The 17,768-nt window shown below is 37.0% G+C and overlaps 1 protein-coding gene across 1 annotated transcript in view; it reads right to left on the bottom strand.

Moving 5' to 3' along the window:
• The window catches only part of RhoGEF2 (Rho guanine nucleotide exchange factor 2), a 764,869-nt gene that overhangs the window by 17,378 nt on the left and 729,723 nt on the right, over positions 1-17,768 (bottom strand). The window contains exons 39-40 of the mRNA XM_090384978.1: positions 5,638-5,715; positions 1,758-1,942 (exon numbers count right to left, since the gene is read on the bottom strand). Of these exons, the coding sequence (XP_090241104.1) occupies positions 1,758-1,942; positions 5,638-5,715 (263 nt within the window). The remainder of the gene's footprint in view (positions 1-1,757; positions 1,943-5,637; positions 5,716-17,768) is intronic.

Consider the following 17,768-nt stretch of genomic DNA (forward strand, 5'->3'; position numbering starts at 1 on the left):
GGTGCTACTCTTCGTGGACTAATGTTATTAGTGGAGTCCCACAGGGTTCGGTGTTGGGTCCTCTGTTGTTTTGTATATTTATCAATGATATTGATGAAGGTATATCAGGCTGAGTGTCGAAGTTTGCAGATGATATAAAGGTTGGCAGGGTTGTGAATGACAGTAATGGCAGTGTGCTACTGCAACAGGATCTAGATAATTTGGGCAGATGGGCTAAGAAGTGGCAACTGAATTTTAACCTTGACAAATGCCAAGTACTGCATATGGGTAGAAGTAACCCCAGAGGAACGTACCAACTGTGTGGTACTACACTTAAGGTGGTAGAAAATGAAAAAGACCTGGGAGTAATTGTGCAGTCAGATATGAAGTTTTCTGAGCAATGCAGACAGGCTGCCAGGGCAGGTCATGGGGTTTTGTCAATGATATATACGAATTTTGCTAGCAGGGAAAAGGTGATTGTCCCTCTGCATAAGGCAATGGTCAGGCCACGCTTTGAGTACTGCATACAGGTCTGGAGGCCTCATTCTAGGAAGGATGTAGATTTGCTTGAGTGTGTACAGAGAAGGGCAACAAGATTGGTGAAGGGAATGAAGGGATCCTCTTACCAAGAGAGAGGCTTAAGTTCTGCAAATTGCAGTGGCTGGAGACTAGGCACCTGTGCGGTGATCTGATTGAGGTGTATAAGGCTTTGAATGGGTTAAGCATGCTGAATTCTAATGGGATCCTTCCACTTGTTCAGATTACAAACCTAAGGGGGCATAAATTCAAATTAAGAAAAGACAGATGTAGAATAGCTGTGCGGAAATTTGCCTTTAGCCAGCGGGTGGTTAATTGCTGGAACAAACTTCCATCTGTTGTTGTGGAAGTTGATAGGTTAAATAAATTTAAGGAGGAACTGGACAGGCATTTGAAGGGAATGGTGTGATTTTTTTTTTTTTTTTGGCTGATGCTGCATAAACTCATACACTTGCTTTCTTGCATTACATGCCACTACTACTACTACTACTACTACTAACACTACTGGTTATCCACTTAGTTAAAGTCCATGGCCAGCAGTTCCACCTTTTTCCATTTATCAGCTTAAACAAGGTGGGCCAGCCTATGTTCTAACAGCTAATGTAGAGAGTAGCAGTGGCAGGTGCAGGCACCTGCCACTGGCTACTCTCTACATTAGCTGTTCACCCTTGGAAAATCTTAACTACAGCACTCCACAAACATCCCAGGATTCCACAGCTTCTGTAATATTGCAACCCTTCAATCAGTACCCAATAATTGTCCCTTGTTCAAAGTCCATTGCATCATGGCAATCAAGTGCTTCATATGGGCTGCATACATGAATCTGCTCTATCATAATTACCTGCTTCTGATAAAACATGTGTGCCATCAGGAAAGGTGGAGAAGATGGCTGCTAAAACATGGGCTGGTCATAATTTTTTGGCTGGACAGTAATAGTTAATTACTGTGTTTTTAAGTCAAGCCATCATATTTCTTTATTTCTATTTAAAATTTACATTTTCCCCCTCTTAAATATAAAAGTCTAAATCAAAGTTATAATCAAAAACAGAAAATTAAACAAAAGAAATAAACAAAAAATAAGGAACTTTGGTTTTTATATTCTGTTGTTTTATTTTTTTGATCTAAAACTCTCAGCAACAGTTACTAAGCTTATTTTGCTTGTTTTCCTCCACCACAGAGAAATGTTAAGATACTTTTACATGCCATAAACATGAATCATAAGTAATGCATATTTTACTTACTAATAACTGGGTAAGACATTTATTTAAGGTTGATGATATTGGCATTAACCTATCAAGAGAAACGCCTGGGATTTTTGTAGACTTTTTTTTCACCTTTGGAGATGGACTTGACGTGGATGTGCTACTTGGACTTGATGAAGTTGGATTTATGACAGAATTAGAACTGTGTGTGTCTTCTGGCATCACTATAATATAAACAATATAAACACAAGAAAATCTCATTCTCATTAATAAAATGATTAAAGTGCAACTTTTCAGAATTCCATATTACAATAAACAAAAGATTCTCTATATAAAAGTGTAAATAATAATAAGCTATTGGCATTTTTTTTTTTTTTTTTTTGTTAGCAAAACAGTGATCCAGTCATTTGCTGATGCAAGTCCCTATAATTGGTTTATATTTCTGATTATCAACTTCATTTCTTCATTCTGGTGCCAATCTGGCTTTAATCAGTATGGATAAGGACATTCTCTTACCTTGTCCATATTTGACTCCAACAAACAGGCATATGTTTTTCGGAGAAGTGAGTGATCCATGCGTTTCAGTAAATTTCTCCTGTCTATGCTTACACGGTCACAGTATTCAAAGAACTAGTGACGCTAGCAACATAGAGAGGGGGAGAAAATGAGGCAATTAACCCCAGGGGCTCCTGGTGAGTATGGGCTTGGCACACCCAGGGTCCTGAGCTGGATATCATCATTCTTCTCTTTCTTGGTGATTCCCTTCTACTTCTGACTTTTTCTTTCTCTCTCGGAATAATTCAGAAATTTATTTTCTTTTGGCTGTTGCAGCATAAGCCCCAGGCTTCCTTGCACCATATGGCTAATAATAATAATAACAATAATACTGTAAGAGAATGTGCTAATTTTATTCTTTTTGCTTTTTGGCTTTTTATGTTCCTGTTATGTTATGTTATGTTCCTGATACATAATCAGGAGTAGACCTCTGATGAAACAACTGACCATGGTATCAATATTTACTTCAGTTGACATCAGATTTTGCATTTTTACTATCCCTGTTTTCGACCTATAACTAAATTTGTCCACCTATATCTGATGACAGCTTCACCACCTTTTTTATTTTATTTTATTTGTTTAATCTTTTGGTATTAATCATTTTACTTTATAGTTCTCTCACCTCTAATTGGCTTTGCAATTCAGCCCATTATTGTCTTAATTCATCATAACCTTTCGAATATTAACATTCTTTCACCTTTCACATACCTACAATTCTTTTCTTTTTTTACTTTGGTTACTCTTCTAGTCCTTCGTACTTTGTGTAGTTGAGCAGGCCAGAGAGGGCATAAATTCAAATTGAGGAAAGACGGTTGTAGGATAGATGTGCGGAAGTTCTCCTTTAGTCAGTGGGTGGTTGATTGCTTGAACAAACTTCCATCTGTTGTTGTAGAAGTTGATAGCTTAAACAGATTCAAGGCAGAACTTGACAAACATTTGGAGCGAGTGGATGGGCGAAATAAGTTTTTTTTTTTTTGGCTGATGCTATATAAGCTTGCATTCTTGCATCATGTGCCTTTGCTAATTCTAATGCTAATACTTTTCACCTCCATCTATGCAAACTTTATCAGACTTATCTATTCTTATATATATATATATATTACAAATACATATCAGTGTGTGCATCAATGTCTAAATTGTCTTCTGTATATATTCAGTGTCAGAGGCTATCATACCATGCATGTCTTACACAGTGAGCATGATGCAGACATGTATTCATATTCTACTTATTCATTTTGTCCATAAAATGTGGCTATGGGGTAACAAGTAGTAGTAATTGAGTCATATAATGCAAGAAAGCAAGCTTATATAGCATCAGCCCAAAAAAACCATTTCACCCATCCATTCCCTCTAAACATTTGTTCCAGTAATAAACTACCCACTGGCTAAAGGCAAATTTCCACACATGTATTCTATAACTATATTTCCTCAATTTGAATTTATGCTCCCTCAGGTTTGTAATCTGAGCAAGAGGAACAATCCATCAAAATTGAGCCTGCTCAACCCATTCAAAGCCTTATATACATCAATCAGATCACCTCGCAGGTGCCTAGTCTATCGCTGCTATCTGCAGAACTTAAGCCTTATTTGGTAAGACCACCGTTTCATTCCCCTCACCAATCTTGTTGCCCTTCTCAGTACTCACTCAAGAAACTCTACATTCTAAAATGAGGCCTCCAGACCTGTATGTAGTACTCAAGGCATGGCCAGACCATTGCCTTATACAAAGGGATTATCACCTTTTCCCTACTAGCAAAATTCCTGTATATCACAGACAATACCCAGCAACCTGCTCTGGAAGCCTGTCTTACTGTTCAGAAAATTTCATATCTGACTGCACAATTACTCCCAGGACTTTTTCGTTCTCCACTTCCCTGAGTGTAGTACCACACAGTTGGTATGGTTTTCTGGGGTTACTTCTACCCATATGCAGTACTTTGCATTTGTCAATGTTAAACTTCAGTTGTCACTTCTCAGCCCTCTGCCCAAATTTTCTAGATCCTGTTGCATTAGCACACTGCCATTACTGTCATTAACAACCCTGCCAACCTTTGTATCATCTGCAAACTTTGACACCAAGCTTGATATACCCTCATCAATATCACTGATAAATATACAAAACAGTGGGCTCAACACCGAACTCTGTGGGACTCCACTAATAACATTAGTCCATGAAGAGCACTGTCCATTGTTACCACTCTGTCTTTTCCCACTCAACCACCCTTTTATTCATTGTAGCAATTTACCCTTAATACCATACAGCGCCAATTTGTTCAGCAGTCTTTTATGTGCAACAGTATCAAAAGCTTTCCTGAAATACAAATATATATCAAAATTATTTTTTTGCATCCAGTTCAATTTTTGACCATATCGTAATATCAAATCAAATTGGTCAAACAAAATTTCCCCATAACAAACCCATGCTATGTCTCAAGTATAATTGGAACCTTGTCTAGATGATCCTGCATTATTCCTTTTACCAGAGACTCCATTATTTTCCTTGGAACATAAATCAAACTAAAAAGTACACCGTTCATATAATGGGGGCCTGATGTATATCACTGACAAGGCTCCAAGACCTGCCCTGGCAGCCCCTCTGCACTACTCAGCAAACTTCATATTTAACTGCATAATTACCCCCAGGCCTTTTTCACTTTCCACTTCCCTGAGTGTAGTACCACACAGTTGGTATGTTTATCTTGGGTTATTGCTACCCATATGCAGTACTTTGCATTTGCCAATGTTAAACTTCAATTGCACTTTTTAGCCCATCTGCCCAACTTTTCTAGATCCTGTTGCAGTAGCATACTGTCATTAACAACCCTGCCAAACTTTGTATCATCTGCAAACTTGGACATTAAGCCTGATATACCTTCATCAATGTCACTGATAAATATACAAAACAACAATGGGCCTAGTACCAAACCCTGGGGAACTCCACTAATCACATTAGTCCATGAAGAGCAATGTCATTTGATTACCACTCTGTCTTCCACCACTCAACCATCCTTTTATCCACTTTTATCCTTTTATCCACCATTAACTTGCCCTTAATGCCATACAGCTCCAATTTGTACAGTAGTCTTCCATGTGCAACAGTATCAAAAGCTTTCTTGAAATCTAAGTTTATGATATCAAAATTATTTTTTGCATCCAGTTCCCTTGTAACCACATCATATTATCCAATCAAATTGGTCAGACAAGATTTCTCCTTATCAAACTTATTTTAGCTTAAACTATAAAAATAATTTCATTTTTTATTATTATTTCAAAATATTAAAAAAAAAAAAAAAAAAAAAAAGGGTAATATGACCTCTTGGAAGCTATTTATAACTCACAATTTTAACATTACGTCAAAACTTACCTTCTATACTTGATGCACACACAGTATCTTCCTCGCTTACCCGCAAAGTATCATTCAACAATTCTGCTAGTCGATTAGCTAGAAAAGAAAAATATTATTTTTCTATAATAATGAATAATAGCTGATCAAAAAATATTTTCTGCAAATTCTGAAGTTTATTCCTTTCCAGAAGAGTGCATCTTGTATAATATGAGAGAGAAAGAGAGAATGCAGTGATTCTCAAGCTATGGATTGGAACATCCCATGGAAGATATCAAAATGATTATTGTAAAGTAAAATTGTAAATTAATTTATAATTAGGCATAATGAATGTATACAACAAATTAAATTTCATGGTCTTTGTAGTAAGAGAAGGGTGCAACAATTAAATTAAAGCATTTGCATTTCTTGAAATGTGATTCCAAAGAATGTGAAAAGATCCAAATGATCAGTTTGATTTAAATTATTTTCACTTAAAAATTTACAAAATATTAAACTACTCATCTCATGCTAATAAAGCGGGAGATCCTAACAATTACAAAAAGTGCAAGCAACAAATACAGTGTCAACAGGGAATATCAGTTAACCAATTAGCTTGTGGAATTTGGTATATTTTATACACTAAAAGCAGCAAAACTTCAATTATCAGGTGGAAAAATGCTTTCAACTGGAGTATCTGATTGTTGTAATAAACTTCAACCAGGTGGAAGTTTATTACAACAATCAGATACTCCAGTTGAAAGCATTTTTCTACATGTCTATCCTGAAACCATAATTTTCCCATTTAAACTGTGCCCCCCTCTTGTTATTATCCAAGAAAGAATAAGAATATAATCAGCATTTAGCTTACTCTACCCATTTAAAGCCCTGAAAACTTCAATCAGGTTTCCTCATGGGTATTTGTCAGACACTGCAATTTATGGCAAATCTTTCTTAGTGAGCATGCTGTTCTGTGCCCCTGACTAATCTTGCTCTTCTCTGCACCCACTCCAAATTACACTTATGTAGAGTAATTCCTAAGAATTTTAGTTCTGGGTTTGGATGTAAATTACATTTCTAGTAGAGATGAATACAAACTGTTTATGATTTTGAGTGGGCAATCTCAAATCATTATTTAAATCCCAGTGACTAACACTATTTATAGCAATTCTTTTTTAAAATGAAACCTCAAATAAGAAAGGTATTAGAACCTACAGTACTTAGTATTATGTATGGTTGAGGACTTAGAAGATACTTGTTACATCTGACTTGAATTTCTGCAGATTGTTCCAACAGATAGAAGTAGATGACAGGAGGAGGAGAAAAGTTGACCGCGAGTTTGGAGTTGGATGATAAATAGAATTAGAAAATGATACAAGAAAGCAAGCTGATAGAGCATCAGCCAAAAAAAAAAAACCACCTTCCCACATGACCTGTCCATTCTCTCCAGTAATTTGTCTAGGTTTTCCTCGAATATATTCAAACTACTCACTTCCATAAGAAGAAATGGAAGTGTATTCCAACAATCACACCCAACCGCTGCATCTATCCTGCGACCAATCTTCCTCACTTTGAATTTACGCCCCCTTGTGCATAGTCTGAGCAAGTTGAAGAATGCCCCAGCACTGAACTTGCCCAATCCATTCAAAGCCTTAAACAACTAAATCAGATCATCTCACAGTCTTCAAGCACTGCAATGTGCAGAACTGAAACCTTTCTTGGTAAGATCACCCTTCTGTTCTCAGCAGATCTACATCCTTCCTAAAATGAGTCCTCTAGACATAGATGAAGTACTCAAGATTCAGCTTAACCATTGCCTTGTACAATGGGATAATCACCTCCTTGACCCTTCTAGCAAAGTTACTGTATATCATTGACAAAACCTCATGAAATCTCCTGGCAGCTTGTGTGCACTGCTTTATGTTCCTCAATACTGGAATCATTTATAACAACGAAAATTCCATTCTTATTCATTTTACTGTCACCTCTCAGAGCCTTACCCCTCCACACCCATCAAGTCTCCTCTGAGGTGACTAGTTTCCAAGCACTGTAGACCACATATTCCAAATCTTTCTATGGACTTGCCCTTTTGTCAATCTTACCAGGCACACTGCCCATCTTTGGACCCTTTCAAGAAGTTTGATTTTTTTTTTTTTTTTTTTTTAGGTGTAGCCTTCATATTGAATGCAGTATTCCAAGAGTGGCCTTACAATTGCTGGGTTGATATGAACTACTTGGTTAATATAAACACACACACACACACACACACACACACACACACACACACACACACACACACACACACACACACACACACACACACCATTACTATTATTTTATTTTAATAACTTCTAATAAACTAATGTGAACAGAGATACTAGTATAGAATTTAAAAAGGTGCTGTGTTCCTTATAAATCATGTGGCACCTAAGACTCCCTGGAGAGGATATCATTAATGCGTTGTAATCTGAGGTGGCTAGAGGATAACTAACATTAACCATGAAAGGTTGTAGTTACAAGATTACTTGTTATTCTAGTACATAAATGAACACATGTGACATTATCGGTAATGGGAGGAAGGAACCTTTCATCCTTGCCATCTGTTACTGGATCTGTAAAACTAAAAACTGAACACAAATGAAGCTGTGAACATAAAAATCACCAAGGAAAATTACTTCACTGTTGGGAAAGTCTGATTACAGAAAGCTGAGTTTCCAAGAAAAAAAAATTTTTAATTATTTAATATACTAATTATAAAAAATATACTAAACTGTAGTACATACATAATTTGAATTCATATAGCCATGTAGGTTAGATTATTTTTGTAATTAGTTAGGTATTGCCACTCCCCGACTTATGTATGGGTTGCGTTCCACAGAACTCTACGTAAGTCGGAATTTCCCTAAATGCTTATGCAAACCTCTCAAATTTTATTGAAGCAAAAAAGAAATGTTCAACTAACATGTAAATAGAATTATTTATTCAATTTCTTTATCTCATGCGCAGGAAAAATTACAAAAGTGTACAAAATTACAAAAATTTCAAAATTATAAAAAGAGAGGGGAGACAGGCATGTCAGCAAGTTTTACCTTTCAAGCATCGTTGCCAGAATTAACTCTCCAGCTGATAAGCACGCTGCTGCAGTTGAGGGCTGTGGAGATTTAGAAGTTTTTTTTTCTCCCAAAACATCACAAAATTTCTCTGCACCTGCAGAATTGGCACTGGTGACTTCACTGCATATGTTAATGTTTTGGAAATCAGCGCGATGCTTGAACCTATTAAACCACCCGTTGCTTGCCACAAGCCAAGTTTGTGGCACCTGTTGCTTGCCACAAACTTGGCTTGGGGTTCCCCGTACTTATCCTTAATATCTTCATAAATAATTCTTGCTTTTGCTTGAATGTCCATTGGACTCAGGGGCACTTGCTTCTGAATCTGATTTTCCATCCATATTACTAATAACTTTTCCATCTTCGATATAGCACCTGAATGCTGTTTTGTGATCACTGTTGATCTTAAATGCGTTGATCCTTTAACATGTTCTTTTATACATGCACTGTCCCTTAAAATGGTATTCACTGTTGAAGCAGCGAGATCTAATTCTGTGCAACAGATGACAAACTTTGTCCTGCTTCGTACTTCTTAATCATCTATATTCTAAATCAATTTTGTTTCATTTCCTAGCACTGCCAACACTTGCACTTTCTGTTGGTCCCTTTCCTATTGCCATTGTAATAAGTAAATAGGAATGCAGAGAAGATTTTGAAAATTAATTTTTTTTTATATGATTGAATATTTCAGTGAAGGTGAACTCATTTCACCATAATACTGTAACGTAAAAACCCACAGAATTCCAGTTATTGGTATTATCGTAAATGCAATAAGATGAGTTTACTACCCGTTTATAATAGCTTGCACTAACAGAAAAGCCCAATAAACCAGAAAGTGCAAATTGTTTTTGTTTTATGGTAGTGACCTCCAGAAATGTGTTATTATTGTTATTTTTGGCACAAGGGCTGCTCAGGCCATATTGTGCTTATAAGTGATGTGGAAGATACTCATGATGATTGTTTTGCGAACGGTTAGAAACGATCATAAATGAGAAAAATTCTGTGGGGTTGGCATCGTTACCTATGATATGACAGAGCTTCAAAGATTCTTTAAGATTAGGAAGAAAACTCAATGAGAATTGCTGGGCATGTGAGTACAAGGTGCATTCAACAAGAATGTGCTTCATTGTGAGTTGATAATTGCAGTGTGTACACTGTGGAGGATCGTTGCCTGTGAGGAGAAATAGGTGAGTAATGTAATTGTGACCAATTCTTGCTCTGGCTAGGATTACTTCTTCCTTTCTGTTTTTCCAGAAGCTAGAGGTCCATACTGTGGATCTGGTTTTATTTGAAAGAGCTTATTATCTGTTTTAGTTTGCCATATAAGTTTCCATTGTTCCTTACATATTCTTCGTATATTAGATTTTTAGTCAACATATGGAACAAGAGAACACGATGAATCTGAATTAGATGGATGTTTGGCGGCATAGTCTGCACATTCATTTCCAGATATCCCAGTGTGGCTTGGGATCCAGCAAAAGATCACTACTAGCTGGCGTTCCTGAGTATGTATCAACATACATCTTATAGTTTTCATTAAAGGATTCTTTGGTGAGGAGGTGTTTTGTAAGGTTATAAGTGTACTCTGCGAGTCTGTATATATTATACTCTTTTTGATGGACAGATGGAGAATATTTTCTATGGCATGCTTGACTGCAAATAACTCAGCTGTATAACTGCTACAGTGGGAAGTGATACAGAGATGGTGTTAAAAGAGAAAACTGCTGCAGCACCTACTCCACTATCAGACTTTGATCCATCAGTATATATTTTTGTAAAATGAGGATTATTCTCTGTGTGAGTAGTATGGAGTTGTATATTGATATTTGCAAGGAAATGTTTTCCCCACTTTAGGAAGTAATTGTCGCAGGATGGTTTAATATAGGACCATGGAGGAATTGAACAGTTTGGATCTTGGAAGATTTTTTTGAGGTGTACATTCCAAGTTTCTGAGAGTGCCTGTAATCTGATACCAGTAGGCTGAACTGCGCTGGGTTTATTTCTATAGAAAATTTTAAACTGTGGATCACTAAGTACAGGCCAAATGGGATGTGTAGGCATGCTTTGAATTTTAGCTGCATAATTCAGAAGTAACACCTTTCTTCTGAGATAGAGTGGAACTTCATGAGCTTCAATATTAAGGCTTTGTGCTGGCGATGTTCTATATGCACCTGTAGTAATCCCGAGGGCAGAATGTTGAATAGGTGCAAGGCGTGTTAGCACGCTCTCCCTGGTAGTCATACACTGGGGCACCATAATCAAGATGAGACCTAATTAGAGTTCTATACAATTGAAGCAGGGTACAGCAGTCTGCACCCATGTTGTCGAAGAAAGGACTCTTGAGTATATTATTTTTTTTCTGGTAAGTAGTCTACAGATATTTGACATGTTCTACGAAATTAAGCTTACTATCAAAAATCAGGCTGAGGAGGCGAATACTTTTCATGACTTATATAGGATGATTCTGGGTCAGGATGCATCTTTTGTTTATTACAAAAATGAATGACACTAGATTTCTAATGTGATAGTCGGTATCCATTCCACGTCATCCATAGCTCAATATTGTTAAGTGAGATTTGTAGTTGCTTTTCAATGAAGTTCATATTCTGTGAACTGCAGGAAACAGTCAGGTCATCGGCATAGAGATATGAGTTTACAGGGTTGAGTATACATTTGGTTATATTATTTATTCTTATTGCAAATAAGGTAGAACTGAGAACAGAGCCTTGTGGAACTCCTTCCTCTTGTATATAGATTGAGAGGACTTGCCGATAGCAGACTTGAAAAGTTCTATGCTGAAGGAAGTTTTGTATGAAATATGGTAAGTGGCCTCTCAGGTCAAGGGAATGAAGATCTTTTAAGATACCAAAACACAAAGTGGTGTCAAAGGCCTTCTCTATGTTAAGGCATACCATAACGAGATGCTCGTTTCAGATAAATGCATTCCTGATGTTCGTTTCAGCTTTGACCCCGAGATCCAGGGATGATCGATTTTTTCTGAAACCAAATTGATTATCAGAGATTAGATTTTTGGAGTCAAGATACCAGGTCAGTCGGCAGTGTATCATTTTTTCTATGGTTTTACTCGAACAGCTGGTAAGAGAAATAGGTCTATAGTTGTGAGGGATAGTGATCTCTCCCTGGTTTGGGAATTACCAGTACATAGGAGTGATGCCAGCATGTGGGAAATGAATGTTCAGTGAAAATATGATTGTAGAAAGTCAGCAGCAAGGATAATGATTTGTTATCCAAGTGTTTAAGCATTATATAATATACTCTGTCCGGACCAGTAGCACTGTTCTCTGAGGTAAATATAGATTCTTGAAGTTCAAGAATAGTAAGTAGTCGATTGTATGATAGACAAGATTTGGTTTTGAAGTTCAATCGAGATTTTTCAGCTGAAGCTTTAATCTTGTGAAATGACTGGTCGTATGTGGTCGAGCAAACAATTGTGAGAATACAGACCCTAGGGCATTTGCAATTTCTGCAGGAGTACACAGCTCCTGTCCATTCCAGTTGAACATTGGGGAGGATAGAGAAGGAAATTTGCCATTTAGTTGTTTTATTTTTCTCCATATTATTCTAGAATCTGTATTTTTATTAACTGAATTTGCAAATCGGACCCAGGAATCTCTTTTTGCTTTCTTCCTGATATGGCGAGCCTTGGCTCTGAGTTTCTTATAATTTATAAGATTACTGGTTGTAGGATGTTTGTGGAATATATTCTAAGCTTGATTTTTTTCTTTTTCGCACTCTTACAATCCTCATTCCACCAATAATTTATGGATATATAGGAGCTTGACTATGACTGGGGGATGGCAATAGATGCAGCTGCTAGGATTTTTTTAGTAATGACTATGTCATTACTAATTAGTAAGCTGATGACTATGTCAATTGGACTAGGTCAATTCGATGATCTGATTATCAAAGGATATGTGATAAGTATACTTTGCCCAATCAGCTTTGGAAAATTTCTATTTCATGTGGTTTTCTGAAGTTACAGTGTGAAGTTTGAATTTTTCAGATTAGTGGACAGTGGTCACTATTGAGTGAATCATCAAGAACTGTCCACTCATTACAAGGAAAGAGGATCGAAGAACAGATAGACAGATCTATTGAGGACACTGTTCCTGTTGGGAGATGGATGCAAGTTGGTGAACCAGTATTTAGGATGGTTAAATTCTGCCTGTCAATGAGCATTTCAATAAGATGCCCTCGTCCATCTGCATTGGGAGAGCCCCACAATGGATGATGTCCATTGAAGTCGCCCAAAAAACGGAAAGGGGTTGGCAACTCCAGAATTAAATCTTCAAGTTCATGAATAGTACAAGGCTGACTGGGTGGCAGATAGATTGAAACAAGTGTTATAGTGACTCCAATTGCTATTTGCGTAGCAGCTTCAATAGAGGTTTGCAAAGGAATACATCTGCAAGGGACTCGTGAATCTATGAGAATAGCAACCCCACCGTGAGCTTTATTTATAACCAGTCTATCTTGTCAGAAAAGAGTATAATTTTTGATCGAGAGAGATACATGAGGAGTTAAATATGTCTCCTGTAAACAGATGCCAACTGGATTACATGTTTAATTATTTCCTGGATGTCATCAATATTGCTATGAAGGCCTCTGCAATTCTACTGGACTACGTTGAATACGTTGTTCATTGTTTAAGTTTAGATGAAGGAGCTGAGTCTGTCTGTTTTTTAAAAGTCTGTTTGACACAGTCGCTTTTAATTATCTCTCTTTTTGGGAAAATTGGTCTCGTGTCTATTTCATCCTCTGGATGGATCTCCAGAATGGTTTCTGTTTCATCTTGACTGGGAATTTCATTGGTATCCATAAGGATGGAATCAATTGGCTGTTTGCTAACGGAATCTGGCTTCTCTGCTTGAACAGGTCTTACAAAAGCTGCACAGGCAGCAGGTGGTATGGTTATTGGTATGTTGCTTTGATGACTGTGATACAGAAGAGAGCAAGGAGCGAGCGCATTCAGAAATGGAGATGTTTGGTAGAATTGATGTATCAGTTTGGACTGATACTGAATGAAGTTTTTTAGAGGCTTCGGCATGTCTACATCTAGGCATCTGTAGTTGTAATTGCTTTTGTGCTTCTGGGAACGAGACTTTCTTTTCTGTTTTGTATTTCTGGATTTTTTTCTCATATTTCCACTGTTCACAATTTTTAGAGAAGGCTGGGTGGTTGCCTTTACAATGGGACAAAGGAAAGACTTGGCATTACAGTCAGCTTGGGTATGCTCTTTCAATCCACAGTTTGGACATACTGAGTCACCTCGACAGACTGTTTGTGAGTGTCCAAATTTCTGACACTTATAACATCTTATTGGGTTCGGAATATATGGGTGAATGCGACAATGAAAATGCCCTGCTTTCACTGATGAAGGTAGATTGGGTAAGCTGAATGTAGTATGATGCTCCAAGTCGGAATTAGCTTGCCATCTTTTTTCATCACAATTCTTTTGGCCTGTATGACTTTCTGATCCTGCAGTTCCTGAACAATTTCTTCTTCTGAGACATTCATTAGGTCCCATTCTGAAATTATGCCTTTGGATGTATTAAGTGTGACATATGGGGACACCTTGACTAGAACTCCACCAAATGAGATGAGTCTGAGTAGTGACTCAGAGTGTTTAGAGCTGGTGGTCTCTACAAGCAAGTCGCCAGATTTTAGTCGTCTCACCATTTTTGGGGAACCAGCTACATTCTCAAGACATTTCTGAATGAGAAATGGCGATAGATTGGGCTGGTTTGTTAGTGAATGCAGAATCAGAAAACTTGGGTGTTCAATTCGAGGAGCATCCGTCCTCAGTATCTTTGGATTGGAGGAGTCAATATCAGGTTAATGCAAATCCACATGATTCAGATTTGCAGTCTTAATCGGGGGAAAACTGTCACATTCCATGTTTTGCTCCTTTTGGCCCTGGAGGTTTGCTTTATTACCCAGGTTTCTGGCCCCGCCACGGGGAGGCAGGAGCAGTGCCACTAGGTGACTAAGCAGCTGAGTTCTTTGGTTAGTACTGTTAGAAATAGAAACAGAAAGGTGGCCTTCCTTTCTGGGCCTTTGCCTACTTCTTGTAGTGAAAGTGCTACAGTAATTTATAAATAAAGACAACGGTAGTTGGAATGAAATATAATCTATTCAAAGGCTCTTTGGATATAACACTTTTTGGAATGCACAGAAATTGCTTGGCACCCAGGGCCCCAGAAATGTGTTTTAGAAAAATATCACAAAGGCATTCAAAACTGATTTTTATAACAATATATGATAATGATGAAAGTGTAATGCAATTTCCATTATAAAAATGACCTTTTAGAGAGATAACTTAGATATATAGTGAAAATCTTCAACTTCTGAGGTCTTGGAATGAATTACAAAAAAAAAAAAAAAAAAAAGTGTTATTGGATTCACATTACAATATTTTCACGATACCTCCATTTATTGCTATGGGATGCAAAATAAGTTTGCACTGGCCAGCAAAAACTTAGGTACAGTTGAATTTCCATAAGTCGAGTATTACGTAAGTGGCTTTATCTATAAAACTACAGTTTAATATTCAGAGGTCTTTTGTTTGGTGTAAAATTCATAACTTTCTTTCAGTAGCTTAAATTTAACTTCACTGGCAGTTAAACTTTTGTCAACAGTTATAATTTCTGTCATACTTTGTTAATTTAGATCCTATAATATATTATAAATTTTCTCCAGGTTTTGAAAAGCTACAGCTTAATGGTCAGATAAGTATTGTTATCGATATTTTGTTAGGAACTTTGTAAATTTTTATTTGTTAGCTTAAATTTAACTTTTTTAGTGGTTAAAGTTTTGTCAACACTTTCATTTCTGTAATCTTTTGGTAATTTAAATTCTGCAATATACTGTTAATTTAAATTTTGCAATCTTTCTAAAGTTCAAATTGTACCTTAATAATGGCTGGTACAAGATCTGCTTACAGTACAAAGTCCCAAGAACATTGTGACCCAGATGGAAATGCCTGTGGGCATTTCAAGTGAGTCATGAGTTAATTTGTACAGCTTGTGGCATGTATTTTAAGTTTAGTCTACTGTACCTGATCTCAAATTAGAACTTGGTGCATGATGAGAAGAATTTGAATCACCAAAGAAATGAGTGCTTACCCTAGACACAAATGTAAATGCACTCAAGTATCTTGCGACCTGTCAAGTAATGCACACTTAATTTGGGTCCTAGATAAGAACAGTGAAGTGCATACTGCTCTGGTTGAAGGTGATCTAGTTTTATTGGGAGACTTGTCAGAAAAATGGGTAACATTTTTTGTAATAAAGAAAGGTGGACCAGAACCAGAGTGTGTTTGCCGGGGATAACAACTGATGATGTTACAAACAGATATCAGATTTTAAGGGAGGTAAAGAGTGAATTATAATTCATGTCGACATTAATGACATTAAACGAACAAGACTTGACAATTTGTTGGATAAATATAGGACCGTGCTTAAAAATTCCACAAGTTAGATCAGAATGTATGTGTGTGAAAATTTTGCCCAGACACGACAGAAGGGATTATATGCTAAAAGCTTTGTAGATTAACTCTCAAGCCTTGAAGGGATCTGCAAGACTCTAGGGGAGATAAAATCAGTATGGCTTGCACTTGTAGGTAGAGGGAATCTATTTAGTAGAGATGATATTCATTTGGACAAAGGTGGTGCAAGGATTTTTGTAATGTCGGTATCATTAAGGATACCTTAAAGGTTCATGAAAACTGCTAGTTATGGGGGAAGAAGTGTAATATAAATCTGCATTTATCTGATGTTATGGATCAAAGAAATGCATACATTCACATCAGGAATTCTTATGTTGCCACAACAGCTGATTTTGGCAAGTGTTCTCAGGGTAGCAAGCCTAAATAACTTCGAGGGAGGTGTCAGGGTAATAAATAATAAAAGAATACTTAGTCTTAACTGTGTCTACAGTAATGTCAGGAGTATTGTCAATAAAATGACTGAATTTGAATGCCTGGTTAGGACAACTAATGCTGACATAATAAGACTAACAGAAATGTAGTGCCACCTGAAAATTGGGGATGACAAGTTCCACTATAGTATGTATAATGTACTTAGGAAAGGTAGGAGGGGTGGTGGTATCATGCTTCTTATTAAAAGCAGCCTAAGTGCAAAAGGAGCTTTTGCAGAGACTGAAGTTACATCTGCTAGTATAGAATCTGGTGTGAGTTAGTAGGAAGCAAAGGTATAATGAGAGTGAAAGTAATCTACAGAACAGAAGATTGTGAAGAGTATGATGATAGTCGCTACATGCAGATGGAATGGGCAAGCGCAAATGCCTTATTACGGGAGACTTAAATCTGCCCCACATTGATTAGAATAAAGTGGGAAGGAAACTCACCTCGGGGAAAAAAAATTTAAATAACCTAGATGATTATTATCTGTACCAGCACATCAGAGAAAATACTAGGATTGAGAATATTCTTGACTTCATCATTACTCACAAACTAGATGACATCATTGGGTTTAAAATACAGGAACCAGTGATCATGTAATCATCAGTAAGAAGATGGAGAAAAAAAAAAAAAAAGCTGTAATAGTTAAAGGCATTGGATTGACAGTTTAATGTACTGTATGGCATCTATTAGGCAGATTGTAGGGCGAGAGCAAATACACTTGAATTATGAAATACCTTTAAAGCAAAAATCACAGAAGTCATGAATACATACATACATACCATTAAGAAAATATTGCAGGATGAAGATGCTGAAACAGATGAATGCAGAGCTGGCTGGTCATAGGGCTGAAAGGATAGCATGGGATAGTTACAGAGCAATGAAAAATATTGACGCCTACAACAGCTACAAGTTGATTTGTAATAGTACCAGAGATAAGCTTAGAGAGACCGAGGCTGCATATGAGAAAGCACTCGCTAAGAAAACAAAGAATGGAGACAAAGAATTTTTCACGTACATGAAGACAAGGAAGAAAAAAGCGAATTGGACCATTGTGCACTGTGTATGGGAGAGCCTTAGACAACCCAGCTGATGTTGAGGATGAACTGAACAGGTAATTT

Source organism: Mastigoproctus giganteus, chromosome 11 (assembly GCF_048544385.1).
Source record: "Mastigoproctus giganteus isolate SK-2022 chromosome 11, ASM4854438v1, whole genome shotgun sequence".
NCBI classification, from domain to species: Eukaryota; Metazoa; Arthropoda; class Arachnida; order Uropygi; family Thelyphonidae; genus Mastigoproctus; species Mastigoproctus giganteus.